General features: G+C 38.9%; 1 protein-coding gene across 6 annotated transcripts in view; it reads right to left on the bottom strand.

The window, feature by feature from the left end:
• TRIM2 (tripartite motif containing 2) overlaps positions 1-21,691 on the bottom strand; it is a 71,535-nt gene continuing 49,844 nt past the window's right edge. For 5 of the 6 annotated variants that reach the window (XM_082760234.1, XM_082760232.1, XM_082760231.1 and 2 more), the window contains 6 exons: positions 18,684-18,787; positions 17,235-17,402; positions 9,853-10,033; positions 8,038-8,108; positions 5,582-5,722; positions 1-4,545 (listed from right to left, as the gene is read on the bottom strand). In XM_082760234.1, the coding sequence (XP_082616360.1) occupies positions 4,393-4,545; positions 5,582-5,722; positions 8,038-8,108; positions 9,853-10,033; positions 17,235-17,402; positions 18,684-18,787 (818 nt within the window). In that variant the 3' untranslated portion in view covers positions 1-4,392. The remainder of the gene's footprint in view (positions 4,546-5,581; positions 5,723-8,037; positions 8,109-9,852; positions 10,034-17,234; positions 17,403-18,683; positions 18,788-21,691) is intronic. The other variant, XM_082760235.1, reaches the window with a different exon arrangement.

Here is a 21,691-nt window from a genome sequence, read left to right on the forward strand (position 1 = left end):
TAAAATCTCAACGAGAATAACAGAGGAAACAAGCTTTATTTTTATTATTTGAAATTTTTGTGCGTGGTAAAGGTACACATTTGACTCTGATTTTCCTACATTTCCAAGACAGAGTAATTTTTATTTTTATTGTCGGCTAAAGCATCAATAATACCGTGGCACACAGGAAGCTAAAACTACACACACACACACACACACACACACAAACACTTTGATGCGCATCTTTCATCCTCGACCTTAAGGAGACAAAGTTTGTGTTTAGCCTCATAGGGATTCAAAAACAAAACAAAAACAAAACAAAACTGACAAACAAAAAAAATGCCACCATCACCAACAAAAAAAAATTCATCATGAGTTTCAACAGAGCGCAAGACTTACATAAGACTTACATGTACACAAAACATATGAAATGGACTTACAAAGGTGGAATGTACAAAAAGCTTTAAAAAAAATCAAGAGAAAAGACAGACTCTTGGAACCGGAAAGCTGCAGCGTATCAACTGGTAGAGATTTCTAATGGGGGTACTGCTGTACACTGTGCAGCTCAGGGAACATTCCCATGTCATAAAGCCAAAGCAAAATTGTCCGGGTTAAGGCCGTGTTGCTCACAAACATCACTGAAGTGCTGTACATTCATCGGAAATAACGCAACCAGTTAGGAACCTTCCTACTGCGGAGCACAGATACCTTCCGTGCACTCTCCACAAACAGACCAAAACAATCACTGCTCACAGTTCTTCAAGAAAAGTCTCGATGTACACCATGGTTTCATAACTAGCTGTCACCCACAGCTGGAAGTCATTTCTTTATAACAAACACAACATATTGGGCACTTATAGTTCTCATTATGGCAACACTAGATCCTTAATTATAAAAAATAGTGACGTAAAATTGAAAACCCTCTAGCTTTTACAGAACAGAAGAGCATTTACTAATAAATAACTCTCCGTCTACATTAGACAAATGCTTTGCCTTAAGCCATTTTCCTTTTCCTATTCAGCTACGTTGCTGCTGTTTTAAGCTAGGTAAAAATCCTCTACTATTTGTAGTGGATCTACCTGAACAGATCCTTTTATTCTGTTCACCAAATAATGAAAATACAGTTGGCTAGTTTGTCCTAAAATACTCCAAATTACACAAGATCTGATAACCTTTTGCGATTACTTTTGAGTGGAAGATTAGTTAAACGAAGCACATACTTTCACCATTCATGCTGCGCTGCTAGTCAATTAGCATTCCAGGGAAGTCAAGGGAACATTTGGTTATACCTGAAATCTGGCAGCAGAATGCCTGTAAAGCCTTTAATAAATGCTAACAACTCAGTAAATCAAGTAGTGCAATTTTGACGTTCACTTAATTGAATGAGAAAACAATCTGCCAGGTTTTTTAGAACAGAATTTCTGCTTTGGTTGTTCTTTGTAAGGTTAGTAAGCCAAGCATTTTAGCTAAGTTGACTTGAAAAGCACACTGCAAAAGCAACATGTTCCTCAGTTTTCCTGTGCCAGGGAGATAAGGTAAGCCTTTGGAAGGAAATAGCCTATACCACTGAATTTGAAACTGTAATTTGTAGCATTTGCTATCTATCAGGAGGAAATCCAAATCAGTGCTATTTTTCAAGTGCCCTAAGTGCTGTTCTAATGATGTCCGAAATATCAATAAAATGGAAAACCCAAACCACTATTCAATCTTAAGAAAAAAACCCACATCACCCCTAATACTGCTAGCTCGGTAGCAAGGGGGTTGTGTGCCGAATTCCACATTTCATCAGGATGCCAAGGGTTGACAGAGGCTACGTAAAATCCTGATGAGCAGCACGGTGTCAAATGAACTGAAAATCTCCAAGTAAAGTAGATGCACGGAACAGTACAGTCCTAAGTATACGTTTTGATATATGGGTTAGGGTCTGATTGCTGTGGTTCTCAGAGTTCCTGGCAATGGAGGATTTGGCAATATTTCTTTAGAGGAAGCCACGCAAGTTTTAGTAAAATGTTATTAAGAAAATTCAAATTTGGAAATAGATTCAATCAGTAGTATCCATAACTGACAGCAACAATACAGTTTTCGTGTTCTCTCTTTTTTTTTTTTTTTTTTTTTTTTTTTTTTGTTAAGCAATATAGTTAAAACACTATGTACCTTTGTTCATTGATAATTAGCCATCTAAGGGTATTCCAATGTTAGAAATTGTCAGAAGGCTTCTTATAAGGACACTTAGAAGAAAATTACTTGATCATCATAACATTTGATTTAAAACTTTGTTAAATTTTGATAGGACAGCTTATTGTCTAATATCTGAGGTAACTATCATCTTAGGAATTTTAGGACAAACTCAGTTCAAGCAGAGGCTATTTTTTTCTTTTGGTAATAACAGACTTGATTTTTAACATTTCAAAAATGTTACTACCAGTTTCTTAGCTGCATTATATAGTCCAAAGCTTATGCCTTATACACAAATATTTATTCCAATGAAATAAGGAAACTTGTCTTTGCATGAGAGTTTGTAAATTGACTCTATGTGCAAAAAAAAATAAACAAGGGAAAGAGAAAAAACAGTAATTAAAAGAAATAGACAATACTACATATAAGAATTTGTGGGTCTGCATTTTTACAAGTCAAACATATCTTTCTGAAAAACCATTCATTTCTTTTTTTTCACAAATTGATTGAAACAACTTTAACCTTTTAGAAATAAGACAAACACCTGTAACAAGTCATTTAACAAAGGTTTCTTTCAATTTTGCAAATATGCTTAAAACGTTCCCCTGTTCCTGACCCAATGCCCTTTTGTTTCAAGGCCCTAAAAATTAGAAGAGAAAAATGCTACTTGTCACACTGTTTTAAGCATTGGCAGCACGCTCACCAGCTCCTCGAATGAGGTTTAAGAGTGAGCACCACTGTTTCTACGTTAGGCTATGGTAGCAATTCATCTTTTGAGCACTGGATTTAGAATTAAGAGTAATGCCAATACTCCTTTAAAAAGGACAAGTACACACTTTAAAAAAAAAAAAAAAACAAAAAACTTTAAAAACAGAACCAAGTCATGTGATTGTAAGCATTTCCAATTAAAATAATACTTCAACAACGAACACAGTAGAAAGATCTGGCAGGAAGGAGGAGGGACATTTTTCAGAGTACTGCCATTGTCAAATGGCACACATATGTTCCAGTTTGCTGAAATAACATACATTTACTTTTTAAATTGTTTTCTGTCAGTCAGTCATACATACATACATACAAACAAATCAGAACAAATCTCACAGTCCTTATTTTATCCTCTAACAAAATTCCCTTTGATGAAGGACTTCAGGAATTGGTTCAAATTCATTCTTATTTGTAATGTGTTTTTTCCTCATGTAAAAAGAAATAGCTTTGGTAACCCTTGGCTTTCCTATACAACCTCTGTTTACCACAGTTCCTTTGGTTGTATAATGTAGGTCCTCCATAGGGGTACCTTCTCTGGCTTTCTGTCCTGTGTGATGCTGCATTTCTTTTATTTGTTAATACAATGAGTTGCCTTAAGGAAACATGGCAATGAACACATACGAAAGAGTGGCACACATGAGGTTAATTGAGTTGACATTGTAATAACCCTGATCCTAATGAACTAGTTTGGTGTCAAAAGGTCTGTCGTTATACAGAAATTCAGCTCTCACTAATGTATCACTACAATTAAGCTTTTCCAGAGCTTTAGAAATGTCAGGTCTCTGCAAAGTCCTTCCAGCACACTGAGCAAGAGGAAGAGTGAAGAACAAGCACATGAAACAATCCTTCATTAATCCCACAGGAGCTGGGAACTTGCATTGATTCTCATAGTGCTAAATGTTGAGCTGCGTTAGGTCTGACAGTTAGAACTAGACTGATTTTGTGTGACTTAACTTTATACTAAAAGGACCTACTTGTTATAGATAGTAAGACTTAAGAATGTTAAAAGTGTAATACCTACCATGATAATGACATCTAGAAGATTCCCAGGATCACCTTTGGGTGAAATAATGCATAACAATGACACTTTTTCAAATTTGGAAGCTCTGAACAGGAGCTACCTTTCGCAGTCTTCAAATAGCTTTGGGGATTTTTCCCCCAAATTTTCTCATTTTTGCCTAACTAGTTAATTCCAGTTCCGTAAGTTGCAGTTTGTGTTTAATATCACATTGTCTCTATGAATTCAGTTATAGAGGATTCTGTGTATTAACCCTTACAACAAAAAGTTGAGTGAGGAACGTAAGAGGTGCAAGTTCTATGTAAACAAGATTAAGTTTGGAAATTAACATGAGAAGTCCATAAGAGACTCCTTCATAATTAAAAATGAACTCAAAGTAGGAGACATCCTGCCTTGGGTCTCTGGGACCAGTCTTTGCTTACGGGTGGAGGATTATCCATCTCCAGAGCTCGTTGTTACTGTAAGTATCGATAGACCTTGAAGCAGTGATTTCCAGAGTCTGCAACTACAACGTGGCCATCTGAAGTAAGGGACAGACCTTGGGGGCCATAAAGTGGGTCAGCAGATGTGTTAATGTAGGATAAAAACGATCCGCTTCCATCAAAGACCTTTGGGGTGATAAAGCACATATGAAAAGTTATGAATAAAAAAGAAAACTAGCAGACAAAAATCTGCTTTCAGTTATACCACTATTCTTATTTTTGAAACTGTTGGCATACATACATACATACCCTAGAATAAATATACACAGAATCTGATCTGTTAGTCTCATAATATGCAAGTTTATATACAAATATATTTCCTTATTAAAAAGAACTAATTAAGGCTACCAGGATCTTTGGCAAGAATTAAGCATGCAACAAAGTAATAATAAAAAAAAGCATCTTGGCTGTTCCTTGCTCTAAAAATAACCAGCTAGAATAAAACAAATTCAATCAGGGACTCAACCAACACCTTGTTTTCCTAACAAATCTTACTGTTGTGGCTAGCATGAATCTTAGGTTCCCACACAGAGAAAACCAGGAATTTGTTTACACTGTTGACAGTGCTTCCTGAGAACAGCTCACGAGCAGCTCCCTTATTTTCATATTCAGTGAACCTAATGTCTACATTTAGTTATTTATTAGATATTCTTTGGCAAAAAAGCTAAGAATTTTGTGATTAGCACTTTAATAATAAAAAGAGTGCAACTCTATTAACCTAAAAGCAGAATATTTTTCCAACATTTTAAAAAGTTGATAAAAATCTGCTGTATTTGCCTCAGGGTCTATACAGATCATTTGTTTTCTTTGTATTTTCTACCATGTCTCCAATCTTCTGTTATGATGATTATTATAAATTACTGTAATCTCAGTAAAGCTTGTAAGCCTGAACTCATCAAATAGCTTCTGGGGAACTACTTGGAGACAAGAGCCTAAGTAACCGTCAGACTTGCCAGCAGTCACACTGGGAAGTCCATAGCCTGACACTACCACTTCTAAAAGTGGACAGACCAAGAATGAGGCATCGAAGAAAAAACGCTGTGTTAGAAACCACATCACTGTTGCTGTCCTGCTTCTTGGGATGTCTGAAGACTTTAGTGACCAGAGTTATCAATCCATTAGTTTTCCTAATTGAGCACCTTTGAAATACATAAATCTCTACCTGTATTCGGCTGTTTCCCCAATCTGCTACAATAATATTTCCATTAGAGTCTACAGCTACTCCAGTTGGTGCATTAAACTGTCCATTGCCTTCTCCATTTGATCCAAACTTCAGTATGAATTCTCCCTCTTGGTTAAATACCTGTATGGTTTTAAATAAGAAAAGGAAAAAGCATGACATCACATCAAATATTACTGATCTACTACTACCAGTTCACTTACTAACAAAATTGGGAATTGAAGAATTCCAAGCAATATTCTCTGCCTCAATCACTCACTCCCCCTCTCTCTCCCTCCCCATCCTTTCTCAGCATGGACATTTATAGTTCTCCTATTTTGCTCTTATTTTAGAAATATTTAGAAATATGATAAAAGAAAAAAGAACTCACTGACAATGCCAGCACCAGCCTACATCCTGAAAACAAGCTAAGCAAAATAAGAAGCATTCCCATAATTAAAAAAGCCAAAATATTTAGAAAGTGAGATTCAGGATGTTTCATTTACGTAACATCATAACTATCTCCATTTATTTTCATCCATCTTGGACCCAGGCCCAGCTGTGCCACGAGGTCCAGCAGTGTTCTTAAGGACCAGCTGTGACCCAAACAAGAAAAAGCAAAGACCTGACAAGTGCCAAACACACACCGAGGTGCTAAGAAGGGGGGAGGTGAGAGGACATCAGCCTCTTCCAACACCCACAACGGACAGAGAGAAAGCCTTTGGGGGCGGAAATGAATGAAGCCCCAGGGTGGTGCCTCAGATGATGAAAAACAATAGGAAAAAAGTCAGCTAATAAGAAAAAACAGGCAAAGATAATTTGCTCTCTGCCCGGATTAAAATGGGGTGTCAGTGACAGAACACGAGAGAAGCCTATATTGAGGAGGATTTTGCACAGAAGATGCCTGAAATGAGGAAAAAGCTTGAAGCTTAATGGCAGAAGGAAGATAATGCTTTGCAGAGTGAGGATGTGTAATTCAAGACACTGGTGGCAGGAAGGATTTGGGAGCTATAAGAATGAAAATTGTTTCTGTACAAATGTATTTACTATTTAAAACAAAGTTTACTCTTTGCTCTTTTCCTCACCATCTAACAAAAGATAACAGCATGATTCAGTTTATAAATAACACTCAAAGTGTCAACAACTATCTGCATTGATTTAGAGAACGCTACAAAAATAAGAATCCTTGCCAGTTAGTACCAAATTGCAACAAATAACATTTTTATCCCCCTGAGTCACACCAGACACAGACAGGACGCTCTGTTCTCATTAGCGACGCAATTTATTTTAATTCACTAAAACGCCTCATTTCTTACATCTCTTCACTTGCTTTTGTTCGTTTTAGTTGGCCCTTGTTGTTAACTCTCTCCAGGCATCCTTGTTACCACAGTAAGCCCTGCTGGTGGAGAGGTAATTTATGGAGCCACAGGCCTCCTGCTGCTAAATCACGTAAACACTCTGCGACAGGGCTCCTGCCACAGCCTTGGCTTTACTGTCGTAATCCAAACCACATGAGTCGCTGTTTCTTCTCATGTTCCAAGAGCATACAAAAGCAAGATCACTGCTCAAATGCTAGGTGATTCAGCACCACTATGGACATCAAGCTGTATATGCTTAGTAGTAGGCAGACAGAAATTTCATATTCCACGTAAACATACACAATTTATCATTTTAGTAACACTGATGAACTCGACTGAGGCTGCATCTGTGCAGAGTGCAGAAAGTGCCTGAAAGGGTTTGTCATGTCCTGAAAACAAACACAGGTGACTAATTTCTGAAATGGCCTGTAACTCCTTAACATAAAATTTCCATCACATCTCAACATTTACCCTTGTTCTGGTTTATTACTGGGACAAACACATATACCACCCAATCTTACCATGACTGTTTAACAGGCCATGAGTTGGGACTTCCCCTGTGAGTAAAGACTGGCGGACACTTCTGCCTTGTGCAGGATGTACTGGATAAAAACTGATGGTCTATCACACAGTTGTTAAGACTATCATGTGATAAATGGATCCAGAATAACAAAGCTTACAAATATGGAATTAAAGGCTGTCAGGTATCTTCACTTTGTTATACCTGTATTCTACTAGAAAAGTGGGAAGATTTTACTGGGGTATTCAAAAGCAGTTATCAGTTACCTAAAATAGCAAAGAACAATAAATAACTGGCTTGGCAGACAGCTAATCAAAAATAACCACAGTGATATAATTTATCTCAGGTATAACTTATGTTTAAGCAATTGAATTAAAGAACATGACAGTGAAACCAAAGGCAACTGATTGTATCTCCATTAAGCAATGCACTGCATGCAAAGGTCTCCAAATGTGCAGTCCTCTCAACAGGCCTCATACATAGCGAGCATCATCTCTTTGTTTTTAAAGATACTTTATTTTCCCCAGGAAAGTAACATGATATAATAAAAGGCTTTCCAAACTGCTATTAATTCACAGTACCTTGACAGAATGGTTATGAAAATCTGTAACGATAATTTCATTGTTGCTGTTTACAGCTGCAAAATGAGGACCTGCAATACAGAAGGAAAAAAAAAAACTAAAAATTATACCATTAAAATAATTTTTAAAATAAATACATCAAAATATCACTATGTTTGCTTTCTGAACAACAAACAGTTAAACAGGACAATCCATTTCAAATTACTCATATTTGAAAGAATAAATCAAATTACTCAATTTGAAAGAACAAATGAAACATGAAATTACATTTCATGTTTAAAAAAGCTCAGCGTGCCTTTTTGTAAACAAATCATTTATTCTTCAACCATGTCAGCTAGTGCTATCATACCAATTAGCACTGTTTGTTCCTTCCTCTTCCTCTATATACGGATGACTACATAGATACTAATATGCTTATTAAGACAGCGCAGTGCTTAGGGATAAAGTTGTATATATAAAATGAAAATAGTACTCAAAAAAGTACAGCAGCTTTAAATGAAATCTTCCATCATTTGTTTGCTTGCTTCTTACAAGCTCTCAAGGAAGCAAGTTTTAGGACAAATACAAAAGTTAACTAGAATAATATTGCTAGGGAAAAAAAAATACATTTTTGTTTTCTAGTTTATTAAACTATGTGCACAAACTTACTAAGAAACGATAACTTGAAAACAGGAAATCACCTGAATCAAAACACTTGGTGCTATTTTGTGTTATTAAACTGGAACTCGGTTGCAATTTTCACAGTTCGTCAGTATACAGTATAAAACAGGTGAAGACCTCTACAGTGAAAACATTCCAGTAGTGACAATTCACCTGTTCTGTGTCGCCTACCACCAAGAATAGATGATACATTGCGCAAATGCACTGTTACAGAGTACTTGCACACCTATTATCGGGATGTATTCTTACAAATTTTAAGATGAAAGAAATTGGACGTACCCAGAAAATGTTGGTGACACTTGGCTGTGTTACAGCCAAAGCTTTCATAAATTATATAGTTTCACTTTATAAAATTATTTTACTCATATAGTTTTACTTTTGCCATGAGATACTGAAAGAGATCTCAAGAAAGATGAGAGCTGTTATATCATTTAAGCTATTTCTCTCTTATGCTGTGAGCTTGTCAAAACATCAGACTAGTCTATAACTACTTACTGTAAGTGACCAAACACCTGCAAAATGACCTGCATATATAATTTGGTGTCTTCATTTCAAATTCTGAAAGAGCTTTTCAGTCAAAATATGTATCAGTTTTGTTGTTTTTCTTTAAACCTAATTGCATGTTCTCATTGAGAGACACCATGTGCAAGTAGTCAGTTGAATATATAAGTGGCAATTTCCCCAGACTGGCGTTTCCCATTTGCATAACTGTGTCTCCCTGATCTCAATCTTAACACTGTTCCATTATGCCTGTTTTCTAATGGGAAGATACTACTTAGGGCACGGGTTAATGTGTATCTGACCACGGGAAATACAAAGCATGATGTCTGAGTTGATTATCATGAACGGCTTAGCGTGGGCATTGCAAAGCATTTATAAAATGCTGGTTAAGATCAGTCTTTCTCGGGTCAGTGATCTGAAATGCTTCCAGGCACAGAAAGGTAGATGAAACAGCCCAGTTACAGCTACATTTGCAGAACAGATGTTGCAGTCTTCCCGGCCAGATAAACAAATGGTGAAGTGAACAGAAGCTGTGTGTTTAGTAGAACCTTTCCCCCCTCAGGAAAAAAATGAGTAGGATAGAGCTTCTTCAACATGCTCAAACATCATGCAAATGTGAGCAGAAGAGGCAAGAAAAGGGGATTTACATATTACCATCAAGTGTACCTGCAAACTGCTTGTCACCATTTCCTCGGCTGCCGAACCGGGTGACTATTTTCCCATTTGCCTGGAAGATGAACACACAGCAAGCTTTATTGTCCACCACAATGATGTGTCCATTACGATCCACAGAAACGCCTTTAGGGCCCATGAGCTTTCCAGACCCAATTTTGGCCTAAAAGGGAAAACACAGAACAGGAAAATACATTAACGTGATAGAAATAAGTTAGTACTGTTCAAAGATGTCCTGTATTACAGACACACAGTAGCACGGAGAGAAATTTTTGTTGGCAAAAGTTTGCCAGAGGAAAGTGATTGCTTTATCAACTCAGATCGTGTATTTCTTCATTATATCTTCAGCCAAACAGAAAGATTGTTTTCTGTATGTTCTTTCTGGGGTGGAAGATCTGCTACCTCATTAATCTCCGTGTCGTCTTCCACCAGATCTACCTGGGACTGCTTAGACACTTAAAGTGTCAGCTGAAACCTGCAAAGGAGTTAGGATCATGCTGCCAAACTGCAAATGGAGTAATTTCTGAAACACTAAAGAAATCAGAGTTTGGTCCTATCTTTGGTGAAATAAAAATACTTCATAATTTTAAATAGTACTTGTGTCTACCAAAAACATCTGCCAGTATAATCAGCACCAGGAAGGGAACTGTATGCAATATTGTACCAAGGGAAAAAAAAAAAAAAACTTCAGTGGAGATAATGTGGATCTCACACAGTGAGTTATTTAGAAAGGCTGGAGAGCTCTCCAACCAGAACACGTTAGAAGGAATGGGCAACTTATACACCTTGTTATATGTTCATAACATGCATATGTATGTTTTTATATACACTATTATAATAGATATTACAATATAATTTTACATACATATGTATGAAAATACTTCTTTAAGTAGGCTAGACGTATACATGGGTATTTACACAACTGACTGCAATTGCCTTTTATTGGGTTTTGTGCATTACAATGGATTAATGGCAGGTCAGACTGTAGCTTAGCCTTCCTATTCTCTTTTTTTTAGTTATTATTCCTCTTAGTTATTCCTTTAGGTTTAAAAAGAAAGGAAGAGGAATAATAACTAGAGAGGCAACTGTTGAGCTCAGCCTTGTGTTCTGTGTTTGGTCAGACCTGCTTTCTATTCTTGTCACCAATTACAGCTCATCCTCAGGGCGAGGAGCTGTGGGAAGCTCCAAGCTGCCCCTCAGCAGCTCGGAATATTCCAGATTGTCCTGTTAGCACAGGCAGGCCTCCTGGCTGAAAGATGCAGGTACCTACACCAGAACTGGTGAATGTTAGATTCCTCTCCCAGACCCCAGGAAAAGCCAACAGAAGCTACAGCCAGCACCTCTCCTTCCAGGAGAAGCACACAGGTAGCCACCACTGGCCTAGACATATGCTTTGACTGCCTCTCAAAAAGCAGGGTGAAGCTAATGGGGACTACGTACAGGATCTACATAGTGGGTGGCTCTAGGCAACAGCATCCCACCTAGCCCAGGGCAAGCAGAAATTCAGGCAAAGCCTTCACAGAACCCTTGAGCTACCCAGGCGTATACCCAAGAAGATGCTGTGATCACCTCCCAGACCATTTCACATTTTTCACCATTCTTCTTTTTTTATCTTTTTCCCCAAGCAGATTCTAGAAGCTGGTTTAAACTGCATACAATCAGTCAAGTTTTGACCTTTCAATTAAAAAGAGAAAAAATAAAATAAAAAAACACGTTATAAAAATACCACCAAATTGTTTGGAGGTTTTGTTGTTGGAATGCAGCAACTTGCTTGCTGGTTTGGGAGGGGCTGGGAGGAGATGGGCAGCTTAAATGATGGGCAGGTTTGGAAGCAGTTTCCCAGATTGGCTCCAAAAGTCTAGGCTCCTGCTGGCCTTTTTACCGTTCTGGACAGGCAATCCTGGCTGTGCTGGAATTATGAATCCCAGAGCTTCCAGTCCCTGTAGTAATTTGTCAGAGATGTTCTATAAACATAATTTTATGTTTCCAACTGAATTTAAATGAAATAGATAGGAAGAGATTCATATTCTTTATGAAAAGACCATTTTTCACTGCGCTGCCTTTGCAGAAGGAACAGATCACCACTTAGAACAAGTGATGCATCTGCCTTCTGTGTCCGTCTCCCTGCCCTGCTGCAAGTGGTGAGGAATTTTCCCCTCTGCTCAGCACTGGTGAGGCCACACTTGCACTACCGTGTCCGGTTCTGAGCCCCCCAGTAGAAGAGAGGTGTGGACATATTAGAAAGAGTCCAGCTTAGGGCCACCAAGATGATCTAGGGACTGAAGCATCTCTCATGTGAGGAGAGGCTGGCAGAGCTGGGACTGTTCAGCCAGGAGAAGAGGAGGCTCAGAGGGGATCTCCTCCATGTGTACCAATACCTGGAGGGAGGACGAGGAGAAGACAGAGCCAGGCTCTTCTCAGTGGCACCCAGGGACAGGACAAGAGGCACTGGGTGCACACTGTTACACAGGAGGGTCCCTCTGAACAGCAGGGAGCACACCCGTACAGGTGACGGAGCTCTGGCACAGGCTGCTCAGAGAGGCTGTGGGGTCTCCTCCTTGAAGATCTTCAGAAGTCACTTGGATGTGTCCTGGTCATCCTGCTCTGCGTGGCCCTGCTGGAGCAGGAGTTGGGGCAGGTGGACCCAGAGGTCCCCTCCCACCTTAACCACCCTGTGATTCTGTGAGTGGCTGAAGGTCTCTTAGTCCATGACTGACAAGGCAGGACAGATTACAGGGCATGGAGAAGATCCATCGCCTAACTCATTTTGCTCAGTTCCCAGATGTTTTTTAAGCAAACAACCAAATTAAGATATGAAGGAGCTCAGCTGTCCTTAGGAAACCCCATGTTCCTACTCGACCGTGCATTCTCATGGGTGGGGTTGCAGGTAGAAGTAGGAGCCATCCCAAAATAAAGGAATCCAGATTCCCTGAAGCTGTCTAGTATGAAGTCAAAAGCATTACTGCACAACCTCTTTCAGTCTCAAATAAAGAAAACCTCAGGGAATAAATCTTGCAGCTTAAAAGACTACACTTAGCTAGCATGCAAGGATCATGTGTCTGGTTTATGTTCAGATACATATGCTCTTAGAAATTGCTCAATATTTAGACAAAAAACACCTAATTAAATCATGCTAAAACATCCCCAGGAAAAACTATTAAAAAAGACTGTGATCACCAAGGGAAAGACATGAACACACCTACAAAACGTACTCAGGTTTGCGTAACAACAAAGCAACAACATAAACCAAATGCAAATCAGTAGATTTATTTCCTCTGGGGTGATTAAATCATACTCCCTTTTTTCTTCTGGGATGCCTGGCTGTTTGTCTGCCTGTGCACTGTACCACCTCCTTACCATCTTTCCAGGATTCCTATGGAAAAATGACTCAGACTCATGAGTACAGTGTCTTCCTGACCATATGAATACATAAGAAATAATAAAAAAAAAAAAATCAGGAATAAATCACGTACTACAATAACGGGCACTCACTGCTGAGAAAAGGAACAAAAATCACTATCCTTGGGCCAGGATTTAAAACACAATTTGCAGGCAGCAATAAATTATGTCCAGCTAGAGCCTGAAGTTCTTTATACTAAGAATCTCTGTTTCCAGTTTAGATCAAAATACATTAATGACACGTCACTGGGTCTGGCTGAACATATGCTTTGTGTATTTTTATTTCAGAAGGTTTCTTAGAATTATAGGTTTGATTATTTAAAACAGAGTATTATGAAACCCAGTCACTCCTGTTAAGTTTATGAATGGAAGTATTTTCAGACTTCTCTGCCATTAGAAATGAATAAAGTATAATGAATCATCTGAATCCTTAATACAAATACTGTGTTTAATTGAATTCAGTCAAGGACATTATGTCCCTTATTTTATAGGCACTTATAAATTTAGATTGGTTTTCAAATATGTGTTTATAAAGCCACTCTACCAGAATGGAAAAATATTCCACTCTGGGATATTCATAGAGGTGTTTTTTTTATTTTATTTTTTTTTTTTTTTTAAAGAGACAGCTAGGCTATATAAAAAATGAGCTAGACACTCTCTCTCTCTCTATATATATATATGTATATATATAAAATTATACAGACTTTTTCACTGAAGTAGTAGGTGTGTTGGGGCTTTAAGTTCATTTCCACCAATCTTGTTTCTGTCAGAAAGGTTCACAATTGTTCATGACTGTCAGGAATTAATTTACAGACTTAAAATACACCTCTTCCTGTTCCAGAACTTCGCTAACATGGAGATGCATCATCACCACATATTGCAACTTCACACGATAAATGGATTTATCATTCACTTGACTGTCTTAATAGAACCATGACCACACGCCACACTCCACAGAACTATTCCTATCTGAACTTGCAGCCAGCTTCAAGCAGCTCCCTTCTTAGTCCCTCTAATGAGACAAGAAGAAATAAAAGTCTGACAGATCAGGTGTTTCCTTCCATCTTTTCCCACCCATCTTAACATGATGTCTTAACTTGATTTACAGCCCTGGTAGGCTGACAACAGGCTGTCTTAGATGTGACCCTTCAAGACTAGAAAGAAATAAATCTTGTCCTCAGAGAACCACAAATCCTTCTTGTGGTCCTAGCCTCCAGTTCCTTCACTAGGTATGAACACCACTCCTGGCACAGAGGCTGAAACATCTGCTTCAGCATGCGTTCTCTCTCAGCCTAGCAATTAAGACATCTTTTATAACACTTTTCTTAAGCAATCTGAAAGTAATTTACAGAGGAAGCCAGCCTTGTTACCCGGTTTTTATACATGAGCAAAATAAAGCACTAGGAAATGAAATGGAAGATCAGTAGTCACCTGTGAGACCCATGACATAGCCAGAAACAAAAGCCCCAATTTCTAAGACCCTATCAGATGGTTCATTGTTCGAAGGATAAGGTAGCCTTTCATTTTAAGAGACTCATGTTTTGGTGTAACTTTAGCTGAGGGTTTGCCAAGCTCTGCATTATGCCAGCTTCCCAGCCTTGAGAAAACGGAGCGCTGTCTGTGTTGCCAGCAGCGACTGAGGAAGGTGACACTTCTCTGCCTGGCAGAGCCTGCTGGGGTGAGTCAGCCCCCTTCTGTAATCAGGGAGGTGCCTGGGCCTGGCTCCAGGAGAAATCCGCCTCCTGGCTCACACCTCTATTAAATGCTGCTAAACTAAAGGAGAGTGAATACAGAAATAACAGATCAAGTACAAAACAGGCCCCTGATAATGCTGAGTTAACAGCTAGCAGACCCCTGTATCACAGATGATACAGTGTCTTGCAGGCACAATCCTTAGAGGTGAAACACCATTATCCCTTTATTTATCTGTGTATCTTTGCCAGCATTGCCCAGCTTAATCTGACAGAGCCCCCATAAGAATGCCATTAATACTATGAACACCTAAGAATTCATGCAGCTCTTCCCAGATTGCCACAGGCTAGACCTGGTAAAGCTGTGTCCTGTGCTTCAACTGTGTGACTATGCCTTCCATCCGTATATAGCATGCTTCCACAAATAACCCCGTGTTTTTCTCTCACAAATATATTTTGTTGCGTGAAATCTAAAAGTACTATTGTATATTGATAATGTTTCATCTTTCGTTTAATCAGCCTAGTCCCAGGAACTATGAAGTCCAATGCACTAACTAGCATAACCCACACAAACATTGCTGACTTCATGTAGCTTCTGCAGTCCAGCAAAAACATTAACTAAAAGTGAAGCCAGGCTCCGTGTCTGAGGAACTACCTTAATTCAGTTTGTTCAATACTTGTCGCGCTGCAGGTAGATTACAGTATGCAGGATCATGGCTCCTCCAGAGCCATGGCTTTTTCCTCCAGAGCTGACACCATCCAAAATGCTGGATTTACAGCCTGTCTGCAGAAGGAAGGAAAATGAACCCTCCACCCTCCGTTTCCAGATCAAGCCAGCTCACACTGAAGATGTTAAAAATTATTTATACCACACTTAAGTTACTCAGAGTATTTGGATTCTTAACTACATCTTTGTTTCCTTCTGGTGTCTTCATTTCATTCAAGGCCTTCAGCCAAAGCGTTCCTGTGTACAGTTTGGAAACTAGTCAAGAAAGATCATACATTCTCTGCAAATGCAAATATTTTTTAACAGCTGCATTACATATTAGTGCTGTTTTACTTTAGCTTGGAGTCTACATAAGATCTGGATACTTTTAAAAGCATACAGGTGTCTGCTTCTCAGAAAGGGATCACTGAGGACCCTGCAAGCAGAACTAGCTATTTGCTATACCATTTGTCACTTTGGAAAGTCTAATAAAGGAAGGCCATTTCTTGGCAGCCACATGATCATGTCAGGACCTGAGCTTTTTGGTCATTAGGCTGTCAGAAAATGCCAAACAGGTGACTTATCTCCAATAGAAGGCTCTAGAACTAAGTAAGTGTGGTAGAAATTTCCCTGCAGGTTTTTTATCTCACCAAACAATGTGCTGCTAATTTCTGCTAGAGATGGCTATTTCTAGCATGCATTGCCAGTCTTTGTAACACGCATTCAGAGAACAGCACCAAATGAAGGCAACTTTTAATTCCCTCTGGAATTGCAGCTGGCTCCCAAACATGAAAAATACTGCAGGTTTGCAAGCCTTAGTGGAGTACAGTAGCTGCCTCTTTATTTTACTCCTATGAGAATCACTAGAGCTGCTATGAAAATAAGAAGTACACTCTTCTCAGAAATTCTTATTTCGGAAGCCTGACATTATTTCCTGCAGTTTTTCCACTGCACATCACCCCAGATAAAATACTCCTGACCATGCTATAGCACTGGAACAACCTCCTGGGATGCCTTTCCTCGCATTTATTACCAGCAGGACCATACGTGAATTATGCACCTGATTTGTTGATACATATGGAGTAAATAGAGGAAGTCACCATCAGTCTGCTACCTTATGTTTCCCTTCCATATGTTACTGAAGACTTCCCATAAGTTTTTATGTCTGTCTTGTGTGTAAATACATATATACACACGCCTTTTTGTATAATCAAAATACTAATGATATGATGTTGTGAAGCTAGTCCAACTACACTTGATTACATGAGCTATTCTCAACTGTGAGTTGCAGAAAGGCATCCAAGCACCCAGTGGGAAGAACTGTAGAATGGAATGTATCAACTCTGTCTGTTATTACATTGGCATCACAGCTGTGACCTCTTCCTATTTATTATACAACGTGGCTGTTCCCACATTACAACAACAAAACTTGGACTAAGTTACAAACTATGTAGTTTCTTCACACAAACACACACACACCAAAAAAAAAAAAAAAATTCCTTTGCATTCCTTTTTAATAAGGAAAAAATAAGGAAAAAGCTCAGCAGAGCTCACATGGTAACTCATACCTTAAATTTTCCATCTGATGAGAATATGCTAACCCATTTGTTATCATAATCTGCAATAATGATGTCACCACTGGGATGCACAGCCACTCCTGTTGGCCGTTGCAACTGGCCAGGAGACCTTCCTCTTATGCCAAAGCGACTTTTGAACTGGCCATCGTTGGAAAATATCTGTAACAGAAAACATTAATTTTAAAACTAAGTCAGCATAAGAACATCATCTATTTCTTGGAGCTTACATTAAGTCTGAACACTGTAGTAAGGAAAGAGTTAGGCACGTGAAACACTTTAAAAAATCCATATTTGAAAGTAGTAAGCCTAATTTAAGAAGAGGCCTCAACCTGGATCCTGATTTCCTAATAAAGATTTTCTCAGCACTTACATTGCACTGTTTCAGAGATCTCAGAGTAATTTACAAACATTAGTGAATTATACTTCACAATGTCCCTCTCAGGCAGTTGGAAAGAAGTGGTGTTATTCCCATAACAGAAATGAGGAAAACAAGTGTCTCAGCCACAGTCAAACACTTAGACTCTAGAAGAGATAGGAGCAGAAGCTGAAAGAGAATTTCAGTATGTAATCATTTAACTTCGGAATAAGTACTGGGCCACTTTCTGGGAGATCTGTTAAATTAAAGGCTGCAAATTACCAAGTGGGAGGGTACTGATGAATATTTGACTCTGTCTCTTTGAAGAGGCCTGAAAACAAGTTGTTACTGCATGTGGCTTTCTGGTTCTGATATACTAAGAACGAGCCACTCACTTCTGCCTTGTTCATTGCTACCACATGAGCAGCCTGAAGAGCGATGACAAATTGTAAATGGTTTAAAGGACACACACACACACAAAAAAACAACAAAACAACAACAAAAAAAAAAAAAAAAAAAAAAAAAAAAAAAAAAAAAACATGGCAGGCAAAATAGAAAGCACAGCTTGATTTTCACACAGGTTACAGGAGCCAAGAAATCACGGGTGTCAGGGATGCTTGCACAAAATATTTTATCATGATACCAGACAGAAAAATCCATTAGGCAGACTAAATGTCACTTTAAAATTACATTTACCTTTTTTTTTTTTTGTATTTGTGCTCACTTAGGAAATGATACTTGTGGCACCTTGTCCTATATTTATTTTGAAACACAGGGTGATAAATTTACAATGTAAAATCATATTTACAAAAGGGCATTTTTTCCAGATTATTGCACTGTTTGCTTTCTTCAATCAATGCCAAACATAATAAGGAAGGAATATACTCTGATATACATATTAGATACAGTGCAGATATGAAAAAGATAGCTGCAGGTCAAGAAGATGGGATGATAATGAGTGATGTTGAGATTTCTCTGAATTTACATGTCCTTGAATTGTACAAAATCTGTCTTTCCTGGAATACAAATAAGGCAAAGGTAGGGGGGAGAAACAGAAGAATACTGAAAGTGGCATATCCTCATACCTGCACACACTGGTTGTTGCTGTCTGCTATTAATATTTTTCCATTTGTAGATGCAGCTACACCTTGAAGATTTGTAAATTCCCCTTTGTTTCTTCCTTTGGTGCCTAAAATTGAACACAAAACACATAACAAATTAGGTTAGACAGGACTAATCAGTTAGGACTTAAATGCCAATACATGCATTTATTACATCCTTGATGTATGGATGCCTATATTGAAGAGTTCTTATCGCTGGTACAACTTCAAAGAACCATCTCAGTAACAGATCCCAGTTAGGTACAAGAAGAGATTGTCCTTATTCTTATCAGAGGAATTACCTCTGGCTTTTGTGGATTAAGGTGTCTTCACAATTTCACAATTTGCCTCTTGCGAGAGGTTACAAGTAACATATTTTTCATATGTTTGACTTTTTTTTTTTAAATATGGATTTTTATTCATCTGAGAAGGCAATGAAAGAGGCAGTACTGGGGGAGTATACAGATAGTCTAAGATAAGAACCTGGATGGATGGCAGGCGTTTAGTATAATTAGCTAAATCTCCTCAGTCAAGTTATAAAGTCAAGGAAGAAACATACCGGTCGTTTCTTTGGATGTGGCCTTTTCAAAACAGGGAAGTTCGCCATTCACTCATACAGTTTTCATTCACAGGATATAGAAGTTCCCTTAGATAGGAAACTGTGATGAAGAACTGTTTTTGAATGACTGGGACTTGTGGACCAATGAAGACCAATACCTGGAGACCGAATCTTTCTGCAAAGACCTTTGATAATCCTTATAAAGCAACACACACACACACACACGGGTCCCATTTTTATCCAGGACAAATGCAATAGCGATTTACACAGAACCGTAAGTCTTTTCCCCAGAGGGTCTAATGAGATAAAGAGCAATAAAAAGTAAGGTTTTCACAAAAGTTCATTAAGTTTAGGTGCCTCATCACGTAGATGCTTGTTCTGAGACGTTATGAGGAGAACTGCAAAGCAAACTGGTGTCTTTAAAAGGTCAGCACTGAAGTGTCTGGTCCAAACTACACCTGGAATACAGTAACAGTATCCAAATTCTGCTGTGTTTGTAAAGAAGGCTCAGGGGTCTCTAGACAAGCTGAAGTTATGATCTTGAACCACAAGGTTATTCATAATGATTGAATGAATTTCAAAACAACAAAAAACAATTCTATAAGCTGTTCTTTCTGAGACTTGGATGCAGAGCTATTTTTCCCCAGTAAAGTATTTTCACAAGCATTCACTGGCTGCCTATCAAACATTAATTGGTTTCAACTGAAGAACTTGTATTTTACTGTAGTCAGTCCAAATATCCTGGAGCTCAACGATTAAAACTGTTCTGACTGTGACCCCCAATAGAAGGCATCCATATTAGCTCTAATTTGTATTTAGCTTTCATTAGGGATGTGCACACTCTTAAAACCCGTTCCTTCAGCTGTGGTGATGGATGTGGGATGCATATTTCCTGTCACTGGCCAACAAGCAACATTCAACTCCTCGTCACCTGGTGCTGACAACAAGTCCCTTTGTTCCAAGGCTTGTTTTCTTATCTCTGTATGCTTACATCTTCTCAACAAGGCAAATGCTCCTCAATTTCTGTAGTCCAAGAGGAAACTACGTGGTAAGGGAATAGTGAGTTATGCACCAATTATGTTGCCCACACTTGAGCCATTTCTGCATATTCTTTTACTGAGCAGTGCCTGAGGGATGCCTGCAGTAATTTTTTTCCACCATATGTTAATGTTAAGTTTCCTTTTTGCCTTTTAGCCAAAGAGAGTGGATGAAAAGTAAGAAGCGTTCCTTTTAATACCGAGAGAAGAGGAAAAACATTTGTTAGAAAAGAGGAGGTGCAAGCTAGAGCATCTGGAACCAACTAGCACAACCGTTGTGGAATGTATGCGCTTTCCCCTTAGAAAAATGTTCATTTTTAAAGATAAGTGAGATCTATATAAAGAGTTACTCAGTTTTCTTCACATATGCATCAAAGGAGGGGGCAGGAGGAAGGAAAAGAAAAGAAATTACCCAGGAATGCCACTGTCACATTTCACAGTAAGTGTTAGATACCGTATTTTACTAGCACAGTGTGCAGATGAAATTAAGCTCCATGAAACATTCTTGTTAATAGCACTTTGCATTTATTAAACCCAGGACACAGGTCCTAATTTGCACACAGGCTCCTCTACAGTCTCCTCTGCAACGGGGCAAATTTCTCGGAAGAGTTCAGCTGAGGCTAGTGAAACACACACCTTATTTCTTAAATTATGTTCAGGAAGAAAACAGATAACCTTGAACTTCCTACTTTGAGTAATTCACTATGCCAGCAAAGATGTGTAGCCAAGCACAGGCAGTGGCAGCAGCTCGGTTGAGAGGAAAGCTCATAGTAGAGTATGTCCACACTCTGGGAAAGCAGGATCCTGCAGCCCTGTAATACCAAAGGATGACGGCTCCTCCCTGTTAAGCATATTCCTGCCTTACAAACACCTGCCTGAGAGAGAAACTTCAGCAAATCTTTTACTGCGAGGTATCACCTCTCTACACGAAGGCAACCAATGCTTTGTCTTCTGTTCTCCGGGCAGTCAGTCAGTCTGACTGACCCCAGCCCAGGGCTGGGGCTAAAGGATGCACTTGTGGATCCTTGTTGCAGGGTTTCCCACACAGCTTGGCTTGGAGATAAAAACCTGCATCTTTCATATTTCTTGTTGCCCAGCCTTGCTTCCCTTCTGGCTCTGAGCTACTGAGGGGCACAACGGAGGAAAAAGACATTTTACTGCAATTTCTGCAGCAAGTTGCTTGGGACTGGGAGGGCGGGCTGAACAGAGCCATTAGGAATCAGATCCACGGAACAGCTCCTTTCAAACCATCGCTGTATACAGTTCTCCAAATAAACAATCAGATTGGATTTAGCCCTGTCTAATCCCGGCTGACATTAATCATTGTACCCTGCACAAACCAATTAATTTAGCTTTGAAGACATGCGTTCAACAACTGAGTAGCCATTTTTCAGCTC

The sequence above is a fragment of the Aythya marila genome (assembly GCF_965140915.1).
Source record: "Aythya marila genome assembly, chromosome: 4".
Classification (NCBI taxonomy): domain Eukaryota; kingdom Metazoa; phylum Chordata; class Aves; order Anseriformes; family Anatidae; genus Aythya; species Aythya marila.